A 23,072-nucleotide genomic window follows, 5' to 3' on the forward strand; every position below is an offset into this window, starting at 1 on the left:
CCCGGGACCCCTCCGCGCCCCCGCACAGCTCCGCGCCCGCCGCCCCCGGGGTCTCGCCGCGCTCTTACCCGTGAGGAGGCTCCGGGAGCCGCTCCGCGCCGCGGCGCCGGTCGGTGCGGGCTGAGCGAAGAGAAGGGCGATGCACAGGGAGCCGAGGAGCCGCCGGGCTCTCCGCGCCGCCATCGCTCCACTCCCCGCGCCCGGCAGCCGGGCTGCACCCAGCGCCAGCCCCTCCCCCGGGGGGGGCTCCTCCTGCCTTCCTTCCCTACCGTGCGGGCTGCGCGGAGGCGGCGGAGGGAGAGCGGCGGGCGGGCGGGCGGAGCGGCCGCGCTCCCTCCCTCACTCCATCGCGGGCCGAGCTCCGCCGCTCGCTCGCTCCGTCCCTCCCTCACACGGACCCCGCGGGGCGCGCGCCGCCTCCCGCCCGCCCCCGCCCCGCGCATGCGCGCGCCCCTCCCCTCCCGCCCCCGACCCCCGCGCCAGGTGTGCGCGCGCCCGCCCCCCCCGCGCGCGCCACCGCGCCACCGCGCGTGCGCGCCGGGGGGCGGGGCCGCCGCCCTCCCCCGAGGGGCGCCGCGCTGCCCCCTCCTTCCCTTCGGGCGTTCGGTGCGCAAAGTTCGTGGGTTTTAACGCAATAAATCCATGTTTCTCCCTCTCCAGGACCAGCCCAGCCTGGGTGCGGGACCTGCGCGTCTTCCACGCGTAAAAACATGGAAAACCACACGGTTCGGCACCAATCCGGGTATCCCCGCTATGTGGCGAGCCGGAGGGTGTGGGGAGAGGGAGCCCTGCTCTGCCATGGTGTTGGGAGCCAGCAATCCAGAGCCGCCAAGAAACCCGAAATCGAACTAAACGTAGAAAAATTACTTTGCGGAAACTTGTTTTCTTGGGGAGCAACTCTACTGCTCTGTTCGGGATGTCGCCTCTCCCAGTAAACAGGCTTCCCAAAGATAAATAACGTGAAGAAAAGGCCAGACATGATCCGAAGAGGCAAATGCGAGGTATTTTCCTCCTCCTGGGGGTAATTAGTTTTATACAGCATTTGCCATTCAAATCCAAATCCCTGGAATGCCGCATCGTTACCAGCCTGTTCCAGCCCTACTGCCGGATCCAGTCTCTTTACAAAGGACACAATAAAAGCTATAAATATACATTCCTCCTTCATTTATCATATAGAGTGTACCCTGATATTTTTCCATCTCAGCTTGTTACCCACTAAATTATATTTTTACAACGCACACGGTGTCCTTGCTCATTTTATTCTTGACTAATTGAATCGTCTCTTTCAAGACATAAATTACGTGGGACCAGGACTGGAGGTAACCAGGAGAGAACCAGACCCCTGGGGCAGGCGAAACAAGGTAGATCCCCTGCAAAACGTTGCAAAACATTTTAAAACGACTTTTAAATATTTGTTCCAAAAAAAACCCCCCAGGCTTTTACGCTGGTTGTGAGACTCCCGTGAAGGAAAGTTTCCCTTGATAACCTCGGTGTGTGTGGCAAGGGTGTCCCTCTTGTTGCAGGCAACTCTATATTCCCGTGAAATTCTTCTTGATCCGGCGGGATTTGCAGATTTGTTTATGGAGAGGGCTTTCTGCGAGGCAGACGCTGGCAGAGCGCGCAGTGCCCCAAACGCAGGTGTGGATTTTGCCGCGTGGGGATGCAGGGATGCGCGCAGCGCATCAAACGCTGACGTGACTGCAAAGCACCAGCTAATACAGGTGTCTGAGGCGTCTCTCCTTGTGAAGCTTGCTTCATTATTTTTTGTTTCTGTCAGGAAACAGGGGGTTTGGCCACTAAAAATATCCCGGGGCATTTTCACAATGGAATAATTACCTCCTCAGAAGGATGTTTGGGTTTCTCCAGCTTACCCTTGCCGAGTTACGCTGCTATCTGATATGCCACAAGGATTACCAGCAACCAGCTGCAATTTATCCTGAAAATGGAAGCGGTGGTTAAAAGGCAGGACTGGTAGTGTAACTCCTATTAAAGCTGGTTAGCAATTCCCATCATAAAATCCTGCCCTCAGTCGCGTTTAATAGGGCCAGACTAACCACTGTGCTGAAATTTAAGCATCTGAAGCTCATACCTTGGGTTAAATTATAAACATTTCTCCTTCTGTTCCTTCTGTCAGGGATTTTCTAGTCTGAAAATGAGAATGGTCACTTTGTCAGAGGTGTTCCCTCAAACCTCACCATGAAAACCCTCCTGAAAGTCCTGCTGGTTCTCGGCAGGGGCTTCCCGGCGCTTCCACTCCCCAGCAGCTCTGTCCTCATCACAGCCCAGGGCTGTGGGATCAGAGCTGGACCTGTGGCTTTAGTTCCTGCCTGCTCTGGACCGTGCCATGTCTGCAGGTAGGAAGGGCAAACCTGTCCTTCCAGTCCTCTTGGGAAACACAGAGCAGGGAGCTCCTTGAAAAACACACCATGGGGATGGGAACTGGGTCCGGGACAGGAAAGTTGGCAGGCACGGAGGCTCTGGAGAGAGACAGGTTCTCCAGGGTGGTGGAAGGGAATGAGGAGCCAGAAGGAAAAACAGCTCTGCCTGGGGGGAGGGATAAAGCAAAGCTCATGAGAAGGAGTCTGGAAGCCAGGCTGCTGGGAGAAGACTTTAAACCAGAGTGGGAATGGGAGAAGTTGCTGGGAGGAGGACATGCAGCTTGGGAGGAATGGGAGCTGTCCCTATGGTCTGGTCAAGGGCTGAGGGAGAGCTTGCTGGGCAAAGGGGATCAGATGGAAGAGCTGGAGTGGAGCAAGGGAGGAGGACCCCAAGGCTGGGTGTGGGATGCCACAGGGCCTATGGGAACAGGGAATTCCCTAGAGACAGTGATGTAGTAACAGGAATGACAGAAACTGGGAGAGGCAGGCAGAGCAGAAAGGTGAGGATTTAGAAAGGGGAATGAAGAGCACATGGAAACCAGTCAACAGGTACCTGAAATACCCTGAGAATGTACCTCACCCCCCTGGAGTGCTGGAGCTTGTGCCAACCGTGACATCCTTCACAGAGGGAAATTTCCACACTGCTGATGGCCTGCATCGATGTCAACCCAGGATTACATTGCCGGGGTTATCTCTGCATGGGAAAGAAGTACATATTCAATAAGGCGACAGTACTCAGGCTGCACAGTAACACACTCCCCAGTTATCAAACTCCAGGATAAAGGCAGCCAGTGCAGAAGGATAAGCCAGGCTCAGACACTCAACCAAGATCAGGGAACCCAGGCAAGCACCTCAACAACTCAACCTCAACAGCTTCCACCTCATTTCCTGTAAAAATCAGAAGTAGGTATTTTATGCACCTCGTGAGGAACTGCAGGGCGAGCAAGCACACTGCTGTGGGTGGGACAGGTGATTGCTGCTCCCACAAAGGATTTTTAGCCTCTGGAATCTGTGGGATGCAAAGAACAGTCCCTAAGCAGAGCCTGCCCAGCGCTGCACTAATTGTGCAGTCACCACTGCCCAGGTGCCTGGGCTGACATTTTGAAGCCTGACTTGCAGAAGTGAAGAGCTCTTGCAGATAAATCTGCAGTAACTGAGAACTTACACAACTTCTGACTCAATTAGATGCTTGGCCGTGTTCTATTTTCTGACAAAATCAGGCCATTGAGTATTTCTAATTGGATCTCTGAAATGAAAAGATATCTTTTACTATTCTGTCTGTACATCCGAGTTCCTCGTCTGTAAAATAAGGGCAACACCAGTTCTCGCTCCAGTGCTGAGGAAATGAATTAGAGTTTGTGAAGCACTTGGATACCATAGTGATGGGTCCCATGGAAAAGCTCAGGAGGAAATGAATAAATCTGTCTTCAGAACAATATTTGAATAGCGTGCTGTAAATAAAGCACGGGTCACACAGTGAACAGCGAGGAGAAAATAAAATTATTACTTAGTGAGCACAGTCTATTCTGTACAATGAGTGAGGCCAGGAACCTGTTGAAAGAACAGCGTGTGATCTAATTACAATTAAATACTGTATCATAATGCAAATGCATGGAAGGGACAAATTACAGTTGCACAGGCCACCCTAATGTTAGTATTTCTAAACTTTTAGACTCTTGAATTTAAAAAAAAACCCTCCACTGTTAGGTGCAAAGGTGTAATACACATGTATAAATGATTTCCTCGCCCTTTAATAGTTAGAGACAATATATTTACCTCCTCTACCTCAGCCACTTAAGTGGAAAAAGTGTTTTTCTCCTCTTGGAGATATCTCAGCCTTACAGCCAAGATTTAATGCTGTCATTCACACACTGACACAGAGATTTAAATCCAAAATTTACCTTCTTTGGGAGTCTGTGCACGACCATCAGAGACAGGCTATTCTCCAGAGAGGGATCCAGAGGAGGACCTTATTTCAGTGATTAAAATTTTGTGTTTTGCTTGGAGTGCTTCCCATTCCAAACCAGCCCCCTGGTTTTGGTGCAGAGGCAAGGTTATGGAACAACGACTCCCCTGATCTTTCCGACTCCTCGGTCCCGAGGCTACGCTGAGCTTTCCCGACTCCTGCTGAGACTTGGAGCCGCTTCAGAGCGGCTGTAAATTGCACTGGGTTATCTGTCGCCCACAAGAAGGGTGATGGAATTAGGATTGCACTGTTCAGTGCCACTCTGGTCGTGCCTATTTTCCCCATCGTGATTTCTCTATTGCTTAGCGGGATGCGAGGTGACACTGAATCGTTACACCAATTTATTGTTATCCGGAGAATTTTCTGTTCCCGGGCATCCTCTGGCAGCTGGTAAAGGCAGTGTGGGATAAGAAGGGGCTGCAGCACAAATAAAGACGTGGCTCGTTAAGTTTAAGACTTAGAGCTATGAGATACCTTCAGTTTAACCTGCTGTGCTGCCTCCCTTGTGTGAGGCATCGGCTCCATCCATGGACAACTTCTGGCAACGTGTCCGGTCTGATTATTCCCAATCTGCATCCTGATTCCAGCACCAGTGCCCAGCAAGGTGTGCTGTCTTTCATCCTCCAGTAGGAGCTAGATTTTATTTTTTTTTTATTTGTTTTTCACATTTATTGGTCACAGATGTGGTTTTGCAAACTGCTCTGAGGTTAAAAGTCATCCTCTGGACTTTGCCGAGCAAATTCTAGGTTAGCAGGTCATATGCCAGAAACCCTCCAGCCCCAGCATATATTTCTGTCATTCCTGAGGTCAACAGCAGCTCCAGCTCCTCAGTGGAATCAGGGAGGATCTTAAATGGAAGCAGACATTCCAATCACTGAGGTGAATTCCCTGGGATGGCTGAGAGAAAGGTGGAGCTCCTGGAGTCCCAGGCTGACAGAGTCTGAAACACAAGCAGGGCAGCTGGTGTAAAATGCTTTTAAAAGCTTCCCTTGCTGAACAAGGGAGCTGTGAGGTCTGATCCAATGTTTGTTTATTTAGGGTTTTCAGAGGTAGATGGAGAGAACCTAGAATCCAAAATGCAGGGTTTACTGGAATCCAATCCACAATTTTAAAGAGAAGGGTAATTGCATTTGTTATCAGGAAGTGCATAATGATGTGTGATATGAGTCTATGGGCGTCCAGAAGGAGAAAAATGCAGGTAACCCCCACGGGGAAAGCCTGATGTTATTGCAGTCAGTGGGATTTTTGCCATCCATGTCAGTAGAGTGACATTTCATCTCTGGAAGCCTGTCGTGGGGTGACACCGTGTCACAGGCACTCCCAGCATTCTCAGGGACTGTATTTTCCTGTTTTGGTGATTGTCATTAGTCCCTGTTCTCAGATGAGATCATTACTGGGGACACACTGGCCACTGAGTCTCCATTCTTCTTCCCCACTGTCCATGCCCTCACTTTTCCAGTGTCTCACTTCTCCCTGAGCCACAGCAACTCATCTTTGGACTGAAAGACTCTGCACATGCAGTAAGAGTGGAGACAGATGGTCCATGCCCTCTCGTGCAAACAGGATCCGTCTCCTCTGCATCTTAAAAACCGCATAAGCCAGGCGAGGATTCCAGGTGGTGTTTATCCCAAAGCATTTCCAACAATCCCACAAGAATGTTAATTACTGACACCAACAATCTTGTTCTCATTCATGTAATGGGAGTGCCTAAAGGTCTTACCTGAGGTTGTGTTAGACACCGTAGGATCACACAGGAAAAGCGTGGAGGGGTTTTAGTCCAGGTTATCCTGACAGGAAGTCAGAAAGCAGAACCACGGAGAGGTGGTGGAGGTTGAGCCAGCAGGGCCACCTTTCACATCCCCTGAGTCCCAGTGCTTCTGCTCTGTCTCCTGTGCCAGGAGAGAGATTGCAGTGGTCTGAGAGAATTCAAAGCGAGAGGAAAACCGTGGAGAGGAGAAAGGATAACAACAAAAGGAAAAGAATTGATGCTTGGCACACAGAAACGGTCATTTGCCTCTGGGCTTGGGAAATCAAAGAAATAACCTTAGACCAACAGCAGAGGATGCCTGGAAAACACTGCCCATCACTCCTGGGGCTCCCAGCACACCTCACAAACCGCACCTCCGCCCATGGCAGGAACCAACAGCAGCACAGCCCAGCCCTTCCTGTGTGTTACCTGAAAGGGTCAGCTGAGGTGGTGGGCCATATGGCTGGAATCAGATGTGTAAGGGACTCCTGGAAATGGAAAGAAAAGGCCACATTATCTGTGAGAGATACAAACAGATCAGCCAGAGTTAGATGAGCAAGTCCACACAAAAAACTTGAGGCCAGATAGACTTGTCAACACCTACAACTCCCACAGATGTTCTTGCTTTTGGTCTGTATCTCAGGCTGTGATTTTAGGTGTTTGAACATACAGAAGCAATGATTCCAGGAGTCATTGCTTGGACACAGTGGCTGTGGTGTCCCTCTGCTTTAACTGCCAGGAACTGGAGGCACAGAGTGCTATTATTAGTGCCTTGTGATGGAAGAGAAAATATGAACAAAATTACCTCAGTGCACTAATTCAACAGTTCAAAACCAGTCATTGCTATGATGTAGTGAAGACAGGGACAATGAGCCGCAGAAACAGGGAGGAATGAAGACATTGGATAATAGGTTGGGACAGGGACAGAGTCCTGTTTTCTGTAATAATCCTGTTCTTGCACTCTCAGGCAGCCCTTTAAAGTCATAGTTTGGGCTTTGCTTCCACCAAAAGGCACGCTCAGACAAAACCTCATCACCCTTTCAAATGCTATGAAGGAATTTCCTATAAATATAATGGATTTTTCATGGAGGAAATATTGGACTTCTTCACTTTTACCATGTTGTCTGACAAAGGGATAAGCTCAATCAGTTGTAAAATTAAACTTTTCAGAACAATACCTGGTTTACAAAGGGCTCCCTTTGGGGATTCCCAAAGGCTCATAGCGTGCCACAGAAAGATGCCTGGAGCCCTGGGGGATTTCTTTTGCCACAGGATCTGTGCGCTGTGATCATGGTGCATCCCAAATCACCTTCCTGCCAGAAAAGGTTGTGCTGCCACACCTGGGAATGCTGCAAAAGCCTGGAGAAGACCTTGGTGATGTAGCTGTCAGAGGAGAGCATGGAGATCTCCTCCGAGAGAGCAATAGCAGGGGTACCGCCCTGGTGTGCCAAGGAGAGAAACAAGCTTCTCTTCCCAGCAGTTCCTGCTTTAAAAGCAGAGTTACGCCTTGACTCGTTCGGCATAAATTTTATTTCTAAATCATTCTAACCTCTTGCAATTCTTAAGCATCTCTAAAACCAGGGTAAATTAGCCAACATTCCTTCCTAGTGTTACCAGTGCAACATCTTACCCCATCAGCACAGTCTGACTCCTCAGCTGCAGGATTGAGCAATACAGGGGCATGAAGACAGTTTAAAAAGCAAAGAACACACTTTGTGCCAAGGAATGGTGCTGCACTGAGAGCTCTGGCAGCAAAAATGTGGGCAGCCTTCAGACAGGTGGAGTCTGACTCCTCAAGCTCCAATCTGACACTTCTCACAGACATTCATTTCACTTTTTTTTTGTTGCTGTTGTTTAAACATCCCCTCAGGGCAACACTTCTGCAAAAACACCATGGTTCTCCCACCTTTCCATGCTCATCCCAGGTGATCAAAGCCAGGAGAGGAAACCAGGGGCTCTGATGGGATGTGGAACATGGGTGATGGAGCCGTGAGCCCTTGGATCTCCCTGACAGGTCTGGGCACTTGGCACATCAGGATTGCTGGGTCTGCTGTCACACAGGGGTTCTGCCACTGGTGTTATTCCCTCAGCGCCTGAGTGGCAGCTTTAAAATCAAATTACATGAGTGCTACAGGCTGCAGCCCCTGGCTGAGCCTCAAAGTCAGACGACTTGAAGCAACAAATCTGCCTGGATAGCAGTTCCTTAAGAAATGTCATCCTTCCACTGCCCCGCTTTTCCTCCTAACGGAACCTGACGGGACTTATCGACTGCCCGCTATTCCTGCAACTGCATCGGAAGTTATTGATTCTGGGAAATATGAAATGTGTCTCAGAGAGGTCAGAATGGGACTCTGTGTCCAAGTGGGACACTGAATGGGGCAGAGCGAGCAGCAGGAAACCAAAGGTGGGGAATTGACACCAACAGGGATCGGTGAGGTCTGAACACCAAGAACAGGTGAAGGTGCTTATTCCTTGTGACCAGAAACCACCACACTGTAAATGTTCCCCGGGATGTTGCTCCACCCGCTTCCCTCTGCACTAATACACATTCCTTAAGGGATGCACTTAGAAGGACCAGAAGGTGAAATGCATTTCCTCCTCCTCCTCCCATAGTGGAAGGCACATGCTGGCAAGGGAATCTGGGAGGAAAATGCTCTTATGCTATACAGGCAATGGACATTTTGTGCACAAGCAAGATGCCTTCACATTCCCAGAGGAATTCAGCTAAAAAGCATCTCTGCCAAAAACTGGAGAGAATTCAGATGCTTGGAACAAACTTATATTGCTAAAAGTGGGGAATTGGTAGAGAAAAATGTTCAGGCTATCAGAAGTTGTTATCAGAAATGTCCTTCGTTTCTGAAAGCACAGAAGTGTAGGCATTCAACAAAAATCAATTTCTCAAAAAGACTCTCCTTCTGTGACCAAAAACCTTTGGTGAGGGCTCAGAAGAAATTGAGGTTTATGTCTGTATCATGTGGACATTTAGATTCCATGAAGCAAAGCGATGGTATTTTTCAGCCGTGAGCCGTCTGAGGCAGGTAACAAATAACAGAGATTTGACAGAGGGAGAAAAGCTTTCTCACAAATCTCCTGTTTTCCCAGTCCCCAAGGGCTGCAATCTGCCTCTGACCCCTCCTGCAGGCCGCTGCTCAGTCCATGATCTGTTGGGTTTGTGTTTTCAGACAGGAGTCCGGCATTTTCCTGCTGACCTCCAGCAATCCGGAGCACTCAGCTGCTCCTTCTGGGGTGTCTTTGTGGTATCCACCACTCCTGAGGGTGCCAGGACATCCTGGGAACCACTGCCTTTGGAGAAAGCAGCACAGGGGACCACAAGGAACAGTATGACCGACATTGTTTTTATATTTACTGCTACTACTGCTGTTAACCTGGGGTTTTTCTTCTAAAGAGCAGAGTTCATGAATTATACTCAGCTTAAAAAGAAAGCTGTAAAAAAGTACCAGTGAAAGACATCAGGAGGAAAAAAATCAAAACCACTCCTGTTCTCTTACTCACTTGGTTTTTTTCTTTTTTTTTTTTTTAATTCTGCATCCAATTTCAGGCAAATGCTGCAGTGCCTGGAGTGTGGTGCCTCCGGAAGGCTCCTGAAGAAGCACCTGCTGTGCTCCTGCTATGGGAAGGGAGCAGTGGCAACTCAGACACAAGGGCAGGTACCTCGCTGTGAGCAGTTTCCACAGCAGGAAGAGAAGAACTTGGTCTTGTTCCTGGCTGCAGGTGGTTCTGACACATAATTCTCAGTCGAGACAAGTGAATGATGTCTGTCCCATTAGAAGTGACTAAGGTAAGATGTCTTGCACTTCCCCTAAAATTGACACCAGAAGAAGGGTAGGTTTAGATGGGATGTCGAGAGGAAATTCTCTGCTGTGTTTGCTGCTGAAGCCCTGGCACAGGTTGCTCACAGCAGCTGTGGCTGCCCCTGGATCCCTGGAAGTGTCCAAGGCCAAGCTGGATGGCTAGTGGAAGGTGTTCCTGCACATGGCAGGAGGTGGAACAAGGTGGTCTTTAAGATCCCTTCTAACCTAAACACTTCTGGGATTCTGTGATCAAGAATGTGAAAATGCCAACATAGCCTGGAATGTGTTTGGAGTTCCTGGACCTGGGGTGGGTGGGGTGACCCTGCAGCAGGAGGGTTCAAACCACAAAGACAAGCGGATATTCAAGTTGGACACCAACTTACAAACTTCTAGGAACTTAATTAACCCAAACAAAAAGCTACATGCAGACTTTGGGGATTGAGCAGTGACACTGCTCTATGTCAGCTCCCACAGCGGGGATTTTCCCTCTGACCAAAGGGATCCCTTGTTCAATGGATGGGGAAGCACAGACAGCAAAAGAGATGGTGTGAAAAATTAGCAGCATTTACAGTTGTGTTGGAAAGCCTTTTTCACATCAGAACACTTTCCCCAGGTAGCTGAACAAGAGAATGGGGATTTTAAAAAACAGGGAAACCTGCACAGGGTGCTCAGTAAATCTGAAAGGAGCACACCCACCTAAAAGCTCATCTCCTATATGGAATTTTTACCTGGAGTCCAGCTGACACCAGAGGAAAGGGTGAGAAGGTTCACAGCTCTGTGAGAGATAATGACGGAACTGACAGCAGTGGACCCTGCTGGGTCACCGGAGAAAGGGGAAAAACGCAACCCTTTGTGATTACAGTCAAACACAAATAAATATGTTGGAAAAGAACACTTTCTATTTCCTGCAAGCAGTAAAGTTTGGGGGGAAATGGCCTATGACAAATATTTTTCTCTGCTGGAGGCAGCAGCAGGGCTCTGACAGGCACGTTGGAAAACAGACCATACGTTTGTGCATATTCAACAGCCCCACTGGGACACATCATTTCTCAGGCTGCCGTTGGGGTTGTGTTTGGCACTTGAACTGTTTCGGGGGCTTTGATAGCCCAGGATCTGTGTAGAGGATGTTTAGTTCTGAGGGAAAAGAGCACAAGCACACGACCAGAAGCTCTGATCAGTCACTGAAAGACCCAGACCAGCAGAGCTCAAGAACACAACTCCTTTGTAATGGAAATGCCATACCTGGGCATGAAATTAGGAAAGCAATGTGTACAAGAAGATTGAAGTCATCCCCAGTATTCCTGCTCCAGCAGAAAAGGATGCAAAGTTAAGACACCTCTGAGTAGTGAAGTGTCGACCCAATTTAGCTGCCCAAGCAATCAATGACGGATCTTTATGAGTGTTCAGGAGCCCTAACACACAGATCTTCCCAGGGAAGCTGAAAGGAGCTAATTAATAGCCCAGATAAACAGGATGAAATGCAAAGCTGGACATAGATCTTTAGAGCCCGGTGCTGACTGCGCTGAATTCTCTCCTTGCACTCCCAGCTGACCCCAGTGAGGCATCAAGATTAATGCCGGTACAGAAAGCTTTTGCTTTCCACTTTTTGTAAAGCACTTGCAGACTGTCTACTCGAGTGTTTCACCCGGCTGCAATTAGAGGAAGTTTAGTCTTGACTTACAGACTTATCTGGTGTAGTTTTGTTCTCCCCATCCTGCTTCGAGCACCCTGAAGTGTCTTTACTGATACCTTGCTGTCTTTACTGCTCTGGCTGCCAGGATGTGAATTCCCTAATACCTGAGAGTGTTTAACTCCAAACTGTCAGCTCCATTCGTGCCACCTGCCCTGTTTGCAGCGTGGTTTGGGACCCTCTGGTGCCCCAAACTGCAACAAAGTGATGATTTCATTCAGCGTTATTCACAAACCCCTGGGCAGATATTGAAAAGTCTTGAAAATCCTCCTTGTTCCCAAGAGGTGCAGCACAAGGGCCCTCAGAGGAGCTTTAGCAGGAGTTCCAAGGCTGGCCTTGAACATGGGATACTTCCTGGATGGTGTGCTCGGGGTCATTTGGCCTTTTCAAGAGCAGGTAAAGAGACATGAACTTACTTTGGGGACTGGACTGCTCTAACCGTGGGACACATGGCCAGCCCAGCAGCAGCAGCTCCTGCCCTCTGCCACCAGACTGAGACCATTTTCATCCAAGTATTTTAGGGAAAATACCAGTCAGTCACGTCAGCAGGAAAGATCTGTCTGCAGACCTTTCTGATGGAGATGTCTGAAGACATGCCCTTGAGATGGCAGAGGAAGAAGTTAAACACTGAGGGTTTCGAGTCTGCCTTATCCAGGCAGCTCCTGCAGCAGGGAAAGCCAAGAGCAGGTTTTCCAGGATCATGATTTTGGATTAAGGTGCTTAAATTTTGTGTACATTTCATTTAATTTCTGCTTGGATGCAGCCTTAGATGTCCCTTGCTTTTCCAGTGGAGAGCAGCGATACTTCCATGGTGTTTCTCAGTGTCACTGCTAAACTGGTGATCCCTCTTTAAGAGCCGGGGTGGAAGGTATGGCACAAAAAAAATCTTTATTTTTTAACTAAAGTAAGGTGAAAGAGGACATCAAATGACAGAGTCAGCCTGAGGCACTGAGAGGATTCATAGAATCACAGAATGGATTGGGTTGAAAGGGACATTAAAGTTCATCTCATTCCAACCCTTGCTATGGGCAGGACACCTTCCACTATCTCAGGCTGCTCCAAGCCCCAGTGTCCAGCCTGGCCTTGGACACTGCCAGGGATCCTGTGCCAGGGCCTGCCCACCCTCACAGGGAACAATTCCTTCCCAATATCCCATCTAACCCTGGGGTCCAGAGAGATGTGAGATGTTTGAGAAAGGTAAATCTTGATTTCAAGAGCTGCAGCTGACCTTGGTTTCACTCAAGTGAGGAGCTCTCCTGGCTCCAAAAGGAGCCTTTCTATGTGGCAGCTGAAGTTTATTAAAACCTTCCAGAGGACAACATGAGATCCAGCCAACATCCCCCTTTCTCCCAGCTCCCACTTCCTCACACACCCCCTTGACTGAGGAGGAGGAGCAGGTTCTGCCTGGCCTGATCTGGAAGGGAGACACAAACCCCTCTGGCTGGGATCTGGAGTCATTCAGCTGCACCTCAGTCCTTCCTGTCCCATCATTCCAGCAGTCCTGGAAAATAAATAATATTTGTAATTGTAGGGTTGTCCCTCTACACAAATGTGTAGAGTGCTGTGCGTAAGGATATGCAGAGAAAACAGGAATGTTCTTGGGATCGGAGACCAGTTTTTGCAGACCCACACAAAACTGTTGTGTTGTCCCAAGCCAATGTCCCAGAAGGACATCAGAGTCAGCACTTTCACTGCTGAAATCACACACAGAAAAATACATGAAATATTAGTGGGAATATTGAGAAATAACAAAAACCAGTGCAGAAACCAGGGTGGAATGTGCTCACAGGGATGTGCAGAGGCACAGCCTGTCCAACAGACTCGTGGTCACCCACGATCCTGGCTCACAACTTACAGCCATTCCCTGAAACCTTCCACCAGCCTGAATTCCTTCTGCACAAAGGGAGTCTCGTGGCCTGTTTTAAAGCTCTAACAGCTTCATTCTGGTTTGAGCTCAGCTTCTCTCCTGGACTAACAGGTGTTTGGGAAACTGTGAAGATCCCACTGTCATTATGGGAGGGAAAACTGTTCCCCTGTGACATCCCCTGTGCTCTGTGCCCGCAAACCTCAGGGTCCATCAGGCAGCCTTGGAGTCTGGGTGATGTGCAGGGGGTGGAAAAGAGCCACCTGGAACCTCTGGAAACCTGGAATGCTCATGGGATTGAGGAAGGGGGAAAGCACAAGCATTGGCCCCTTCTCCAAAAGCTGCACACCAAGATCCCAAATCACTTCTCACTCCAGCACTAAGGAACTCACTGGAGTCAGAGCTCTGGGATTTAACTGCTGCTGGAAAAGGAGGCAACTCCTATTTGCATGCACAAAAATTGGGAGTTTTCTTCCTCCACTCCAGTGGAAGTTTAATCCAGCAGGGCCCTTGCTGTGTGTCCAGTGGCCTGGTCACCACTGCCTCAGGTGAGCACAAATCCAGTGGAGTGATGTGGGAAAGCAGCCTGGGCTGGAGATGTGCTCACAAAGCTTCATTTAGATCTTTCCTGATGGGAGAATTGAGAACCAAAGATGTTCCCACCAAACCTACTCATCCAATTACTGGAGCACTTTGAAAATGTGATATGGATCAGAAGAGCAGCCTGCGCTTTTCCCAGGACAGAACAGGAGCGTGCAGACACGGCACTTTTGGGAAGCATCAAGAACCAGGCACAGGAGCTTTGTGGCTTTTCTTCATTGGTTCTGACTTGCTCTGACTCCTCCCTCACCTACTCACCGTTAGCACCCCATGGTGCGGTTGTGTTTGACATCCCTGGAACAGCCCCTGATTGATATGGCCTCACACAATCCCTCCTGCTCTGTGAGGCCTCGGGAGCAGCAGAAAAGAGATCCTGAAATGGAACTCCTTTGAATCAGTCACTGCCAAAGGAGCAGACACCTTCAAAGAGCATTATCTTTGTGAATCAAACTTCACCCTTCCAAAAGGATCTTTTTTTTTTTTTTTTTAATGAAATGGAGCTTTTGGGGTTTGGCAGAAGCAGACAAATACTTTAGTGGGCAGACTTTAAAAAAACAGTAAAAGCATGACTGAGATTCACAGTCACAGAATAAAGGAGAAAAAAGATCCAGGGAGAAATCCAATGCGTTACATTCATCACTTACTCATTCAATTACAAGGATTTGAGCAAGTGTCCAGTGAAGGGAATTCAAGCTCCTCATTTTATGGTGTGCCTCTGATGCTTTTCCACATGGTACTGCAGGAGATGAGCCGTGCTCCTTTCTACATCCATTCCCCACAGAAAATCTGCAAACCATCACCACTGATGTTCCCTAATTTAGGATCCATGTCCTACCATCCTCTGCCTCCAAAGCACGGCCACCACTGAATGCCCCGCTTGCTTTAGGAGTGTGGTTTTCCCGTGGTCCCATGGGAACACCACGATTATGTGCTGCACGTGCCAGAGAGGCAGGGCTGGCTGCGGGAGGAGAAGGGAGGCTTCAGCTCAGAAGTGAAAGTACCTATTTTTGGCTCCCGGAGCCAGGCTGTGCTTCTCCCACTCTGTTTTGATGCTCCAACACGTTTCAGTGGAGATGTCACCAATCCCAGGCAGTCACGACAATCTGGGGTGCTGGGAATCAGCCTCGTGGGGGAGGGAAGACAGGCAGCAATGTTTCTGAAGTCTGTGGCAGGAGCAAATGGATTTGTGGGGACTGTTATCTGAATATTAATATTAATATTTAGATGAGGCTATTTTTCAGTCCGAACATACCATTAGAACACAGGGGATCTATACCTGGTGCTCCCTTCCACCTGGCTGCAGTGGGACATCCCCTCTTCCTAAACTTCCACCCTCGTGCAGCCATGGGGAGGTTTTCAGATCTGGTGAAATATTTTGCAGAACCAAATGCCCTCTTGCTTCCCACGTAAAACACAAAATACAGTCTCCTGGAGGGAATTCGTGTCCCAAGTGTGTTTTACATAACTACAGTGCCTACTGGGGGGGGCACAGGATTTTCCCAGGACTCCAAGTGCTACAGTTCCCACCGCTGTTAAGTGACAACTTACTTACATCCCAGAATCCTGAGGCAGCACAGGCCAAAGTCTCTGCTCACATCACCTGCTGCAGGTACCCCCAGGAGCTTGTGAGAGCCTCCCCTCTCCATGGCTGTGCTTCAGAGCAGCCCTGTGAAGGAGGAAGCCCAAAAACTCTCCTGAAACGGAACACTCGATCTGGGCAACGCGGTCTGTGCTGAAGGGGCTGCCACAACCCTGAGCCTGTTTCTGCCTGGCCCCATGCCCGCAGCCCTGCAGCCCTGAGTGGGGAGGGGAGACAAAGCTGTGCCTGCCCATCCCTGGCAGTGTCCGAGGCCAGGTTCGATGGGACTTGGAGCACCCTGGGCTAGTGGAAGATGTCCCTGCCCATGGCAGGGGGTGGAACTGGATGAGCTTTAAGGTCCCTTCCAACTCAAACCACTCTGTGATTCCAAATCCAACAGGATTCAAGGGAAGACAAGGCAGAGGGCGAGGAGCTCGGGCATCTCTGATGCCAGGCCAGTGGTCTGGGAAAGTGGGGAACCACAAGCCAACCCTGTGGGCCTGCTACTCACCCACCACAGGATCAGCTTTCCTTTCTTCAGCTGCTTTTCTTCATTCTGTTCTCCTGCAGCACCCTGTGCTATGGAGTGACAGAAACACGTAACAGCTTCTCCAAACACAGTTATCTTTAGAAATGGAACAGCGAAAGAAAATGACACCATGTAGACACTGAAAAAGAAAGCCTTCACTACATTAAAAAAAAACACCCAAAAAGTTACATTCTTGATCAAGGAACAAACTGGTCTGAATAGGCACAATCATATTTTACAGCCATGTAATTCTTTTTATCTTCTCTCTCCCAACATCTGAAGAAGATGAACATCTGATTCCTTTATGTGGGATTTGCTTAAACAAGCACTGGGAGAAAATATGCAGTTGAATATTGATCTGAAAAGACGGAGTGAGTTCAGCCCTGAGTTAATGGTCCTGGATTTTGGATGGGGGCTGGCAGAGCTCAGCCCCTCTCAGGACCAGCTCCATCCTGATTCCAGCCAGCCCTAGAGCCCGAGGCTCCTGCAGCTCCATCTTTTTCAGCAAAGGTTGGCTGAAGGAGCACAGCACCATTTTATTTAATCATGGTTGGAGTTCTGGTATCCACAGGAAAAAAAATCCTGGGAGCAGAGTGTATTTTCATGATCAGTGCATACAGAGTGGTATAAAATGTCTGCACCGCTTCTTTCCACTCCAGCCTGTGCCTTTGAAGTCATGGTAACAGCTTTTGGATCCAAATCCTCTGATGAGACTCCTTGATTTATTAGGTAAAACATCTGGAAAAAATGAGGACTTGTGGCAGTGTAAATCCTCCAGAAGGAGCGGAGAGAGGTTTCATCTGAGCAGCCGTTCTGTCAAAACGCAGGAAACCTGAGCCCTGGCCACTGGCTTGAGGGTGCTCCGAGGCCGAAAAGCTCCAGCCAGGCCCATTCCCGTTTCACCCCGTGGCCAGAAAGCAGCTGAGAGTAGAGGAATGTCCAGCAGCCAGGGGAGCTGGGACCACGCCAGGCCCCTGGCATGGTTTGCAGACACTCGGGTGTCAGTGGCAGTGCTGCCCTTGACAGCACCAGCGAGCTCCTGTTGTAAATCCCGGCGCTCTGGGAGCACTCTGGGATGTAAATACCTGCAAATGCCTGCCTGTCACCCACACAGGAACAGGCACCAGCCAAACCCACTGCCCAGGCCCCCGCCCAGAGGGGCCTTGGGGTGACTCTTCCATCCCACAGCTGCAACAGGACTGTTGGAGAAGAAAATGGTTTGGAAGGAATGAAGCCCGTGCAAGCAACAGACAAGGTGACATGCATTTTGTGAGGCAGATTCCTTCTTTTATTTGGAATCGGCCCTGAGGTGAGAGGAAAAAAGAGAGGAGAGAGGGAACAGCAGGAGCAGCGAGCTGTGCACCAGAGCTGGGCTCCTCAGTGCAATGTGTGTGGTGGGCAAACACGTGAGAGAGAGCGTGTGCATCCGGGCAGGGCGTGCGGTGCATGGGGGCAAAGGTACAAATCACCCAATACTCGACTCACAATTATTTACTCTCTGCCTTCTCCATACAACAACCCAGGTTCCAACTTTCAGCACCGACACTCAGGGGAAAATCCCCCGAGAACCGCCCTTTGCCAGTCATTTTCCCATCCAAATGCCCCTTCCAGCAATTTGAATAACACCGTTCAAACGCCAGCCCTGGTGCATTGGTGCTTTTTGGAGGGGGTGTAGGACCAGCGGAGGAGGGGGAGTTTGGGGAGTATTTTTTTTAATCAGATAAATTATTGCTGGGAAACCAGCCACTTCTCTCCATTCAATTTCTACTCTATGGGGAATCCATCTAATACCCCTGCTCAGAGTGTGAGGCAGGACCAGCGAGATGCTGTATCAAACCAGGGAGGGAGGCAAAAGATGGGATGGAGTGCAGGGAACGAACAAACAACGGGAGGAAAGGGCTCTGGAAAAGCCTGCAGAGAGGAGGGAAAGCCAAGGGCTGTGTCTGCAGCTCCTCAGACAAGGGAGGACGGGAGAAAATGGGTTTCTCTGCTAGCAAATTGGAGCAGGCTGGAGCATGGGCGGGATGGGATGGGATGGGATGGGATGGGATGGGATGGGATGGGATGGGATGGGATGGGATGGGATGGGATGGGATGGGATGGGATGGCTCAGAACTGCAAGGAGCTTTTCACCTGCAGGGGGGTGGCACAGCTCCAGGCAGGATGGAGGATCCGATCAGGCTCTGCTTGAGTTTGCGAAGTGAATTTAGTGATTTCCCCCCGTTTCCCGGTGGAAGTGGGAAGCTGCCAGTTCACCTCCCCGCTGTATTTGGGAGTGGTGAACACTTCGAGGAGAGAAGCCAAGGCCTGGGAACAGAGGCAGCTTGCAGCACCCGGGGTTCCAGCTGTGCTCACAGGGCAGCGTGTCTGGGAACCTTGCCCTGCTGTCTGGGCATTCCTCTCATCCCTGTTTGTGTTCCCTGCTCACCTCAGGCTCTGCTGCAGCTCCACGGCTTGGGGATGGGCTGTATCCTGGGGAGCTCCTTATCCAGAGGGGCACAGCTGGAGCTGGGCACTGCCAGCAGGGGCACAGGCAGGGAATGATTGCCCCGAGCCCACCGAGCAAGGCGGTGACCAAACCAGCCCAGAGCCCGCTGCCCCAGGCAGGACTGGTTCTCTTTCATGTGCTAACACCAATTTAGTCCAGAAGCTTCCCACTCCAGCACTTCCCAGTGACTATAAATGCACACGGAGTTTTTAAAGAATTACAGGGTAATGGCACCTGAATGGGTGTCGAGATGCACTTTGCTGCCCTTTTATTCTTCTTTATAACAAAGAATTCAAAGCTTTAGTGGGAGAGTTGGCAGTGAGCTCAGGAGATGGGGAGACTTCTGAGGATGATTTCCCAGATTCTGGGAGTGACTACAGTACAAATAATGTTGGAAAAGAAAGGAATTGACTCAGCAGGAGGCAAAAGGGAACAAGTGGAAGAGTAACTCTGCTCTGGAAAGCTGCGAGGAGAATATGACACAAAGCAGAAAAGAGAAATAAGGCCCCAAAAAAGAAATCCAATGTATATTTCAGAGGGATTCCTTCTGACAGCCTAACTGTCCAAAAACTGCTGAGTGCCATTCTCAGGGAACTGGGCCTTTCACGAACTCCAAGGAATTTTGGCCCGAAACAACAAAGAGATGCTTTTACTCATTCCCATCCTCCCCAAGAGTCCAGGCTCTCTCCAGTCTGCCAGGTTGTCTCCCAATCTAAGCAGTGTGGAAGTGTCACTCCTGACATTACACCCTCCTTTCCCAGGCAAAATTAATGCTTGAAGCAACACTGATTTAAAACGTAATTAAACCCCCTCTAGCCCACCTACCGCATAAACTCATTTCCAGATGCCAATTAACCTCCAAGGTTATTACTGGGATTACAGATCTCCCTAGAACTCCTCATGTCAGGATGCAGGGAGCCCACTTGTTCTGCAAGTGTCAGGTCATGGGGATCACCTTAACCTTGGATCCTTGTACAGCTACCACAGTCCTGGGAATAAAATTAATAACTTTCTGGCATTTTCTCCCTCTCTAAGAAATGGAGAAAGTGTTATCTCTTCCTCCTCGTAATTTTTCCTTGTATTTTGAGTCCCCAGACATCTGTACTTTGTTAAAGCACTTGCCCATTTCAGAGGCTTTTTCCAGGACTGGATGAACTCTGGTGATAGATATCCAAGCTGCTTTGTACATTTAGTAGTCCCTAAATGTCTGACTTGGAATCTGTTTCAGATTCTAATCATTTTACACTAAGGTTCAGGGACTCAGTAACCTCTCCCCTCCCCATCCCCAAGAAAAACAGAAACAACAGCCCTTCAACCCTAGACCAAGCACGAACCTCTCTAAAATCCCAGCCTGGAACCATCTTTCATCAGTCTCTGTTTTCCATGACTCCTGGACTCCACAGGACGTGCAGAGTCTCCCTGTCCAAGGAAAGAACACGCATGACACGATTCAGGACTTTCTCCTGGCAGAACAAGGTGCAGGGGCTGCTCTCGGCCAGCACATTCGCCTTAAGGGGCTGTTTAAGCCTCTCCAACATTTCTGGAGCCTCGCTGGGCTGCGGGAGTTTTGGGCTGCTCCATTGTTCCACGTTGGTTTTCATCCCTCATTTCTTTGACACCTGATGCCATGTGGTTTGTAGAAATCCCTCTGGGCTCAATAAACTATGGAACTGAGCCTCCTTATTCTGCTTTTTTCTTCCACCAGTGGTGACTCTGCTCTGGGTTTCTTCTTCCTCTGTCCAGCTGCAAACTTTCGGGTAATTTTTGGGACTTTTGGATCAGTGAAGTTACTCCCAACTCTGCTGTCTGAGTTTCAGAAGGAATTCAAGGGAAGGGAAGAATGGCAGGAAAACAGCAGGATATATCTTTAGAAACCAAGACTAGTGCAAAAGGGCTGCTGGAAATCTTGTTTTCATCACCACAAATTCCCTGATGCTGGAAAACGTCCCCCACCTTCCCATCTTCTCCCATTTGCTGCAAGTTCTGACAGGAACAGCTTCTGCTGGGAAGAGCTGACTGTGCCAGAATGGGAGAGCTGCTGTTCCTACACGGCTCTCCTCTCCCCAGATCCCCACATTTCAGCCCAGAAAATGGAAATTGCTCCATGTTTACCAACCCTCCTGCTCCTTCCTGCTCCACCAGGGCCTCTGTGCCCGAGCCAGGTCTCTGCTGTTTACAAGCCCATCTGCTGCTGTTGCTTTTCCTCACCTCAAGTTTGAATGCTCCGTTCAGGATTTCGCTCACCATTGTGTTAGGAACTGCAAAGAGCAGCTGAGGATTTCAGGTGGGAAGTGAGCAGCAGGGAGAGAGGAATGCAAATCTGTTCTCATCTAAAGAGACCTCAAAATAATTAAAAAGAAAAGAACCAGATGAAAGAGGAAATTCCAAATGTTTTCAGCAGCATAGTCGTTCCAAGGAGAGTTTGTCTCGTATTTTTGTGAGAATTTGAACATTTAGAACCAGCAGGGAAAAAGCACAAGTGTTCCAATGGCTGTTTCCCTGAAATTACCCTGCTCCCTCTGGTCTCTGCAGTTCAGTCTCTATAGGAGCTTCAAGCCTCCACTTTGCCCAAACCTGTCGAAAGTGAGTTGCAAGCTCCCCATGCAGTGTAACTCAAGGCAGCATCTCTCCAGGGGTAAGGGGAGACCCTCGGGAGTCAGAGAGAGACTGCAAAGATCTGTGTCTGCCCTGAGGCCTTCAGAGGGGTGCCCAGAGACCTCTGCGCAGCAGAGCTGCTGCCCTCCTGCCCGAGCCTGCACGAGCGGCTCTCTCTCCAGAGGCCAGTAGATTCACACTCTCTCTATCCTTCCCTTTGCCAGCAGGGAAGCAGAGTGTGGAACAAGCCTGGGCAGGTGCTCAGACACCAGCAGGCTCCTGCCAGGAGCAGGGATGGGAAGATGCCAGGCTGTGGCTCACACCATGCTCCTGGACACGCCGTGGCTGCAGTGGGAACCGGTGACCCCCCAGCTCTGCTGGGCCCCACTGCTGGCTCTGGGTTCTGCCTGCTCCCAGTTGCAGCTTCCCAGTCCATGTTGGTGCCTGGATTGGGAGGGAAAACAGAAATTGTTCTCCTGGACCCTGCTCAGAGTCAATGAGAATCAGGAGAACTCAAAGAGCTTAACTGCCCCGACCAGAAAACATCAGTGGCCAAAGAATCTTTGCTGCAGCCCTTCCTGGGCTTTACTCCTGGAGCTCTGAGCTCAGCCAAGAACTGGCTAAAGGGAGCAGCATTTGGGACAGGCTCTGCTGTGCCCCGAGCTTTGGGAGGCCCAGCCTGTCCAGACACACCTGCCATTCCATGTGGGAGAGCAGACGTGGCAGGTTACAAACAAACATCCACGGGAAGTTCACGCTGTGTGTGTGGACAGTGACTGAGGGAGCAGGAAGGACTGGGAAGTGGAGAGGATGGGTCCTCAGGGAGGAACAACGCACCAGAGGTTCCTTCTGACTGTCCCTCTGTGTCACTGGATCACACTGGATCAACCGCACCAGTTCTCAGCCAGGAATGTGCCTGGCTTAGGGAGGAATACGCTGTCCCACTTGGCAGCTTCTTGGCCCTGCCCTACCAGCTCAGCACAATGCACAGATCCCATCCCAAGGCTGTTGGGAAAGGAGGCTCCCAGGAGGGCAGGAGGCCCCCACAGTGGCCAGGGCAGCTGCTCTGCTCTGACCTGGAAGCCGGGATAACATTCCCTTCCCTCTGCAATGCCTATGGCCCTTCCCCAAAGGATGTGTGTGTTTGGATTACCCCTCTTGGAGGACATCACCGTGCAGAGCAAGGTCTGAAGAGCCCAGAACTGCTCAGAGGCGCTGAGTGAGTGCTGGTTCAGCTTCCCCAGCCCAGAGCACTCAGGGAAACTGCTGGATTTACAGACACACTCCGAGTGGAGCCAGCAAGGTGCTGGGATGTCCTGGAGATGCAATGCTCAGCAGGTTAGGGCAGAAAGACTGAAATCAGACTTTGCAAAAAGTTCCTGCTTCGTTCACTCCCAGAAATGTCCTCTTTGTGCCTGGGAATAGCTGTGTCTAACACCAGGCAGTGCTGCAGCTCCAGGGCCTGGAGCAGGACCTCTGGAGCACACATGCTCTTCATTAATGCTAATCCAGGAGCGGGAATGATCCGAGAGCAGAACCTCCGAGGGGATTAAGTACACAGACACCGCCTCACGGAGCTGCGGTGCAGGGCGGGATCCAACCTGAACGTCCTCCAAAACGCACTCAAGATCTGGTTGCTCTGGTTAGGCCTTCGCTCCAGCACGATGGAAAGAGCTCGGGGAGATGGTGAGAGAGGGGAGAAGGAAGAAAGGAAAACAGTCTGCTCCCTGTGCTCCCCAAAAAGCCGCGTTTCACTGCTGGGGCTCTCAGCGTGCACAACAAACTTGCCTCCCTTCCCTCGCTCCCACTTACATTGTTCACTTT

At 50.1% G+C, this 23,072-nt stretch overlaps 1 protein-coding gene across 7 annotated transcripts in view; it reads right to left on the reverse strand.

The window, feature by feature from the left end:
* Positions 1–423, reverse strand: part of NEO1 (neogenin 1) — a 168,742-nt gene extending 168,319 nt beyond the window's left edge. For 4 of the 7 annotated variants that reach the window (XM_066196689.1, XM_066196688.1, XM_066196687.1 and 1 more), the window contains exon 1: positions 69–422. In XM_066196689.1, coding sequence (XP_066052786.1) covers positions 69–183 — 115 coding nt within the window. In that variant the 5' untranslated portion in view covers positions 184–422. Of the gene's footprint in view, positions 1–68 lie in introns of all 7 variants that reach the window. The other 3 variants (XM_066196692.1, XM_066196691.1, XM_066196690.1) reach the window with 2 other exon arrangements.
* Positions 424–23,072: the final 22,649 nt, after the last annotated feature.

The sequence above is a fragment of the Chamaea fasciata genome, unplaced genomic scaffold (assembly GCF_029207755.1).
Source record: "Chamaea fasciata isolate MVZ Bird 193981 ecotype frontalis unplaced genomic scaffold, bChaFas1.0.hap1 SCAF_14, whole genome shotgun sequence".
Taxonomy (NCBI): domain Eukaryota; kingdom Metazoa; phylum Chordata; class Aves; order Passeriformes; family Sylviidae; genus Chamaea; species Chamaea fasciata.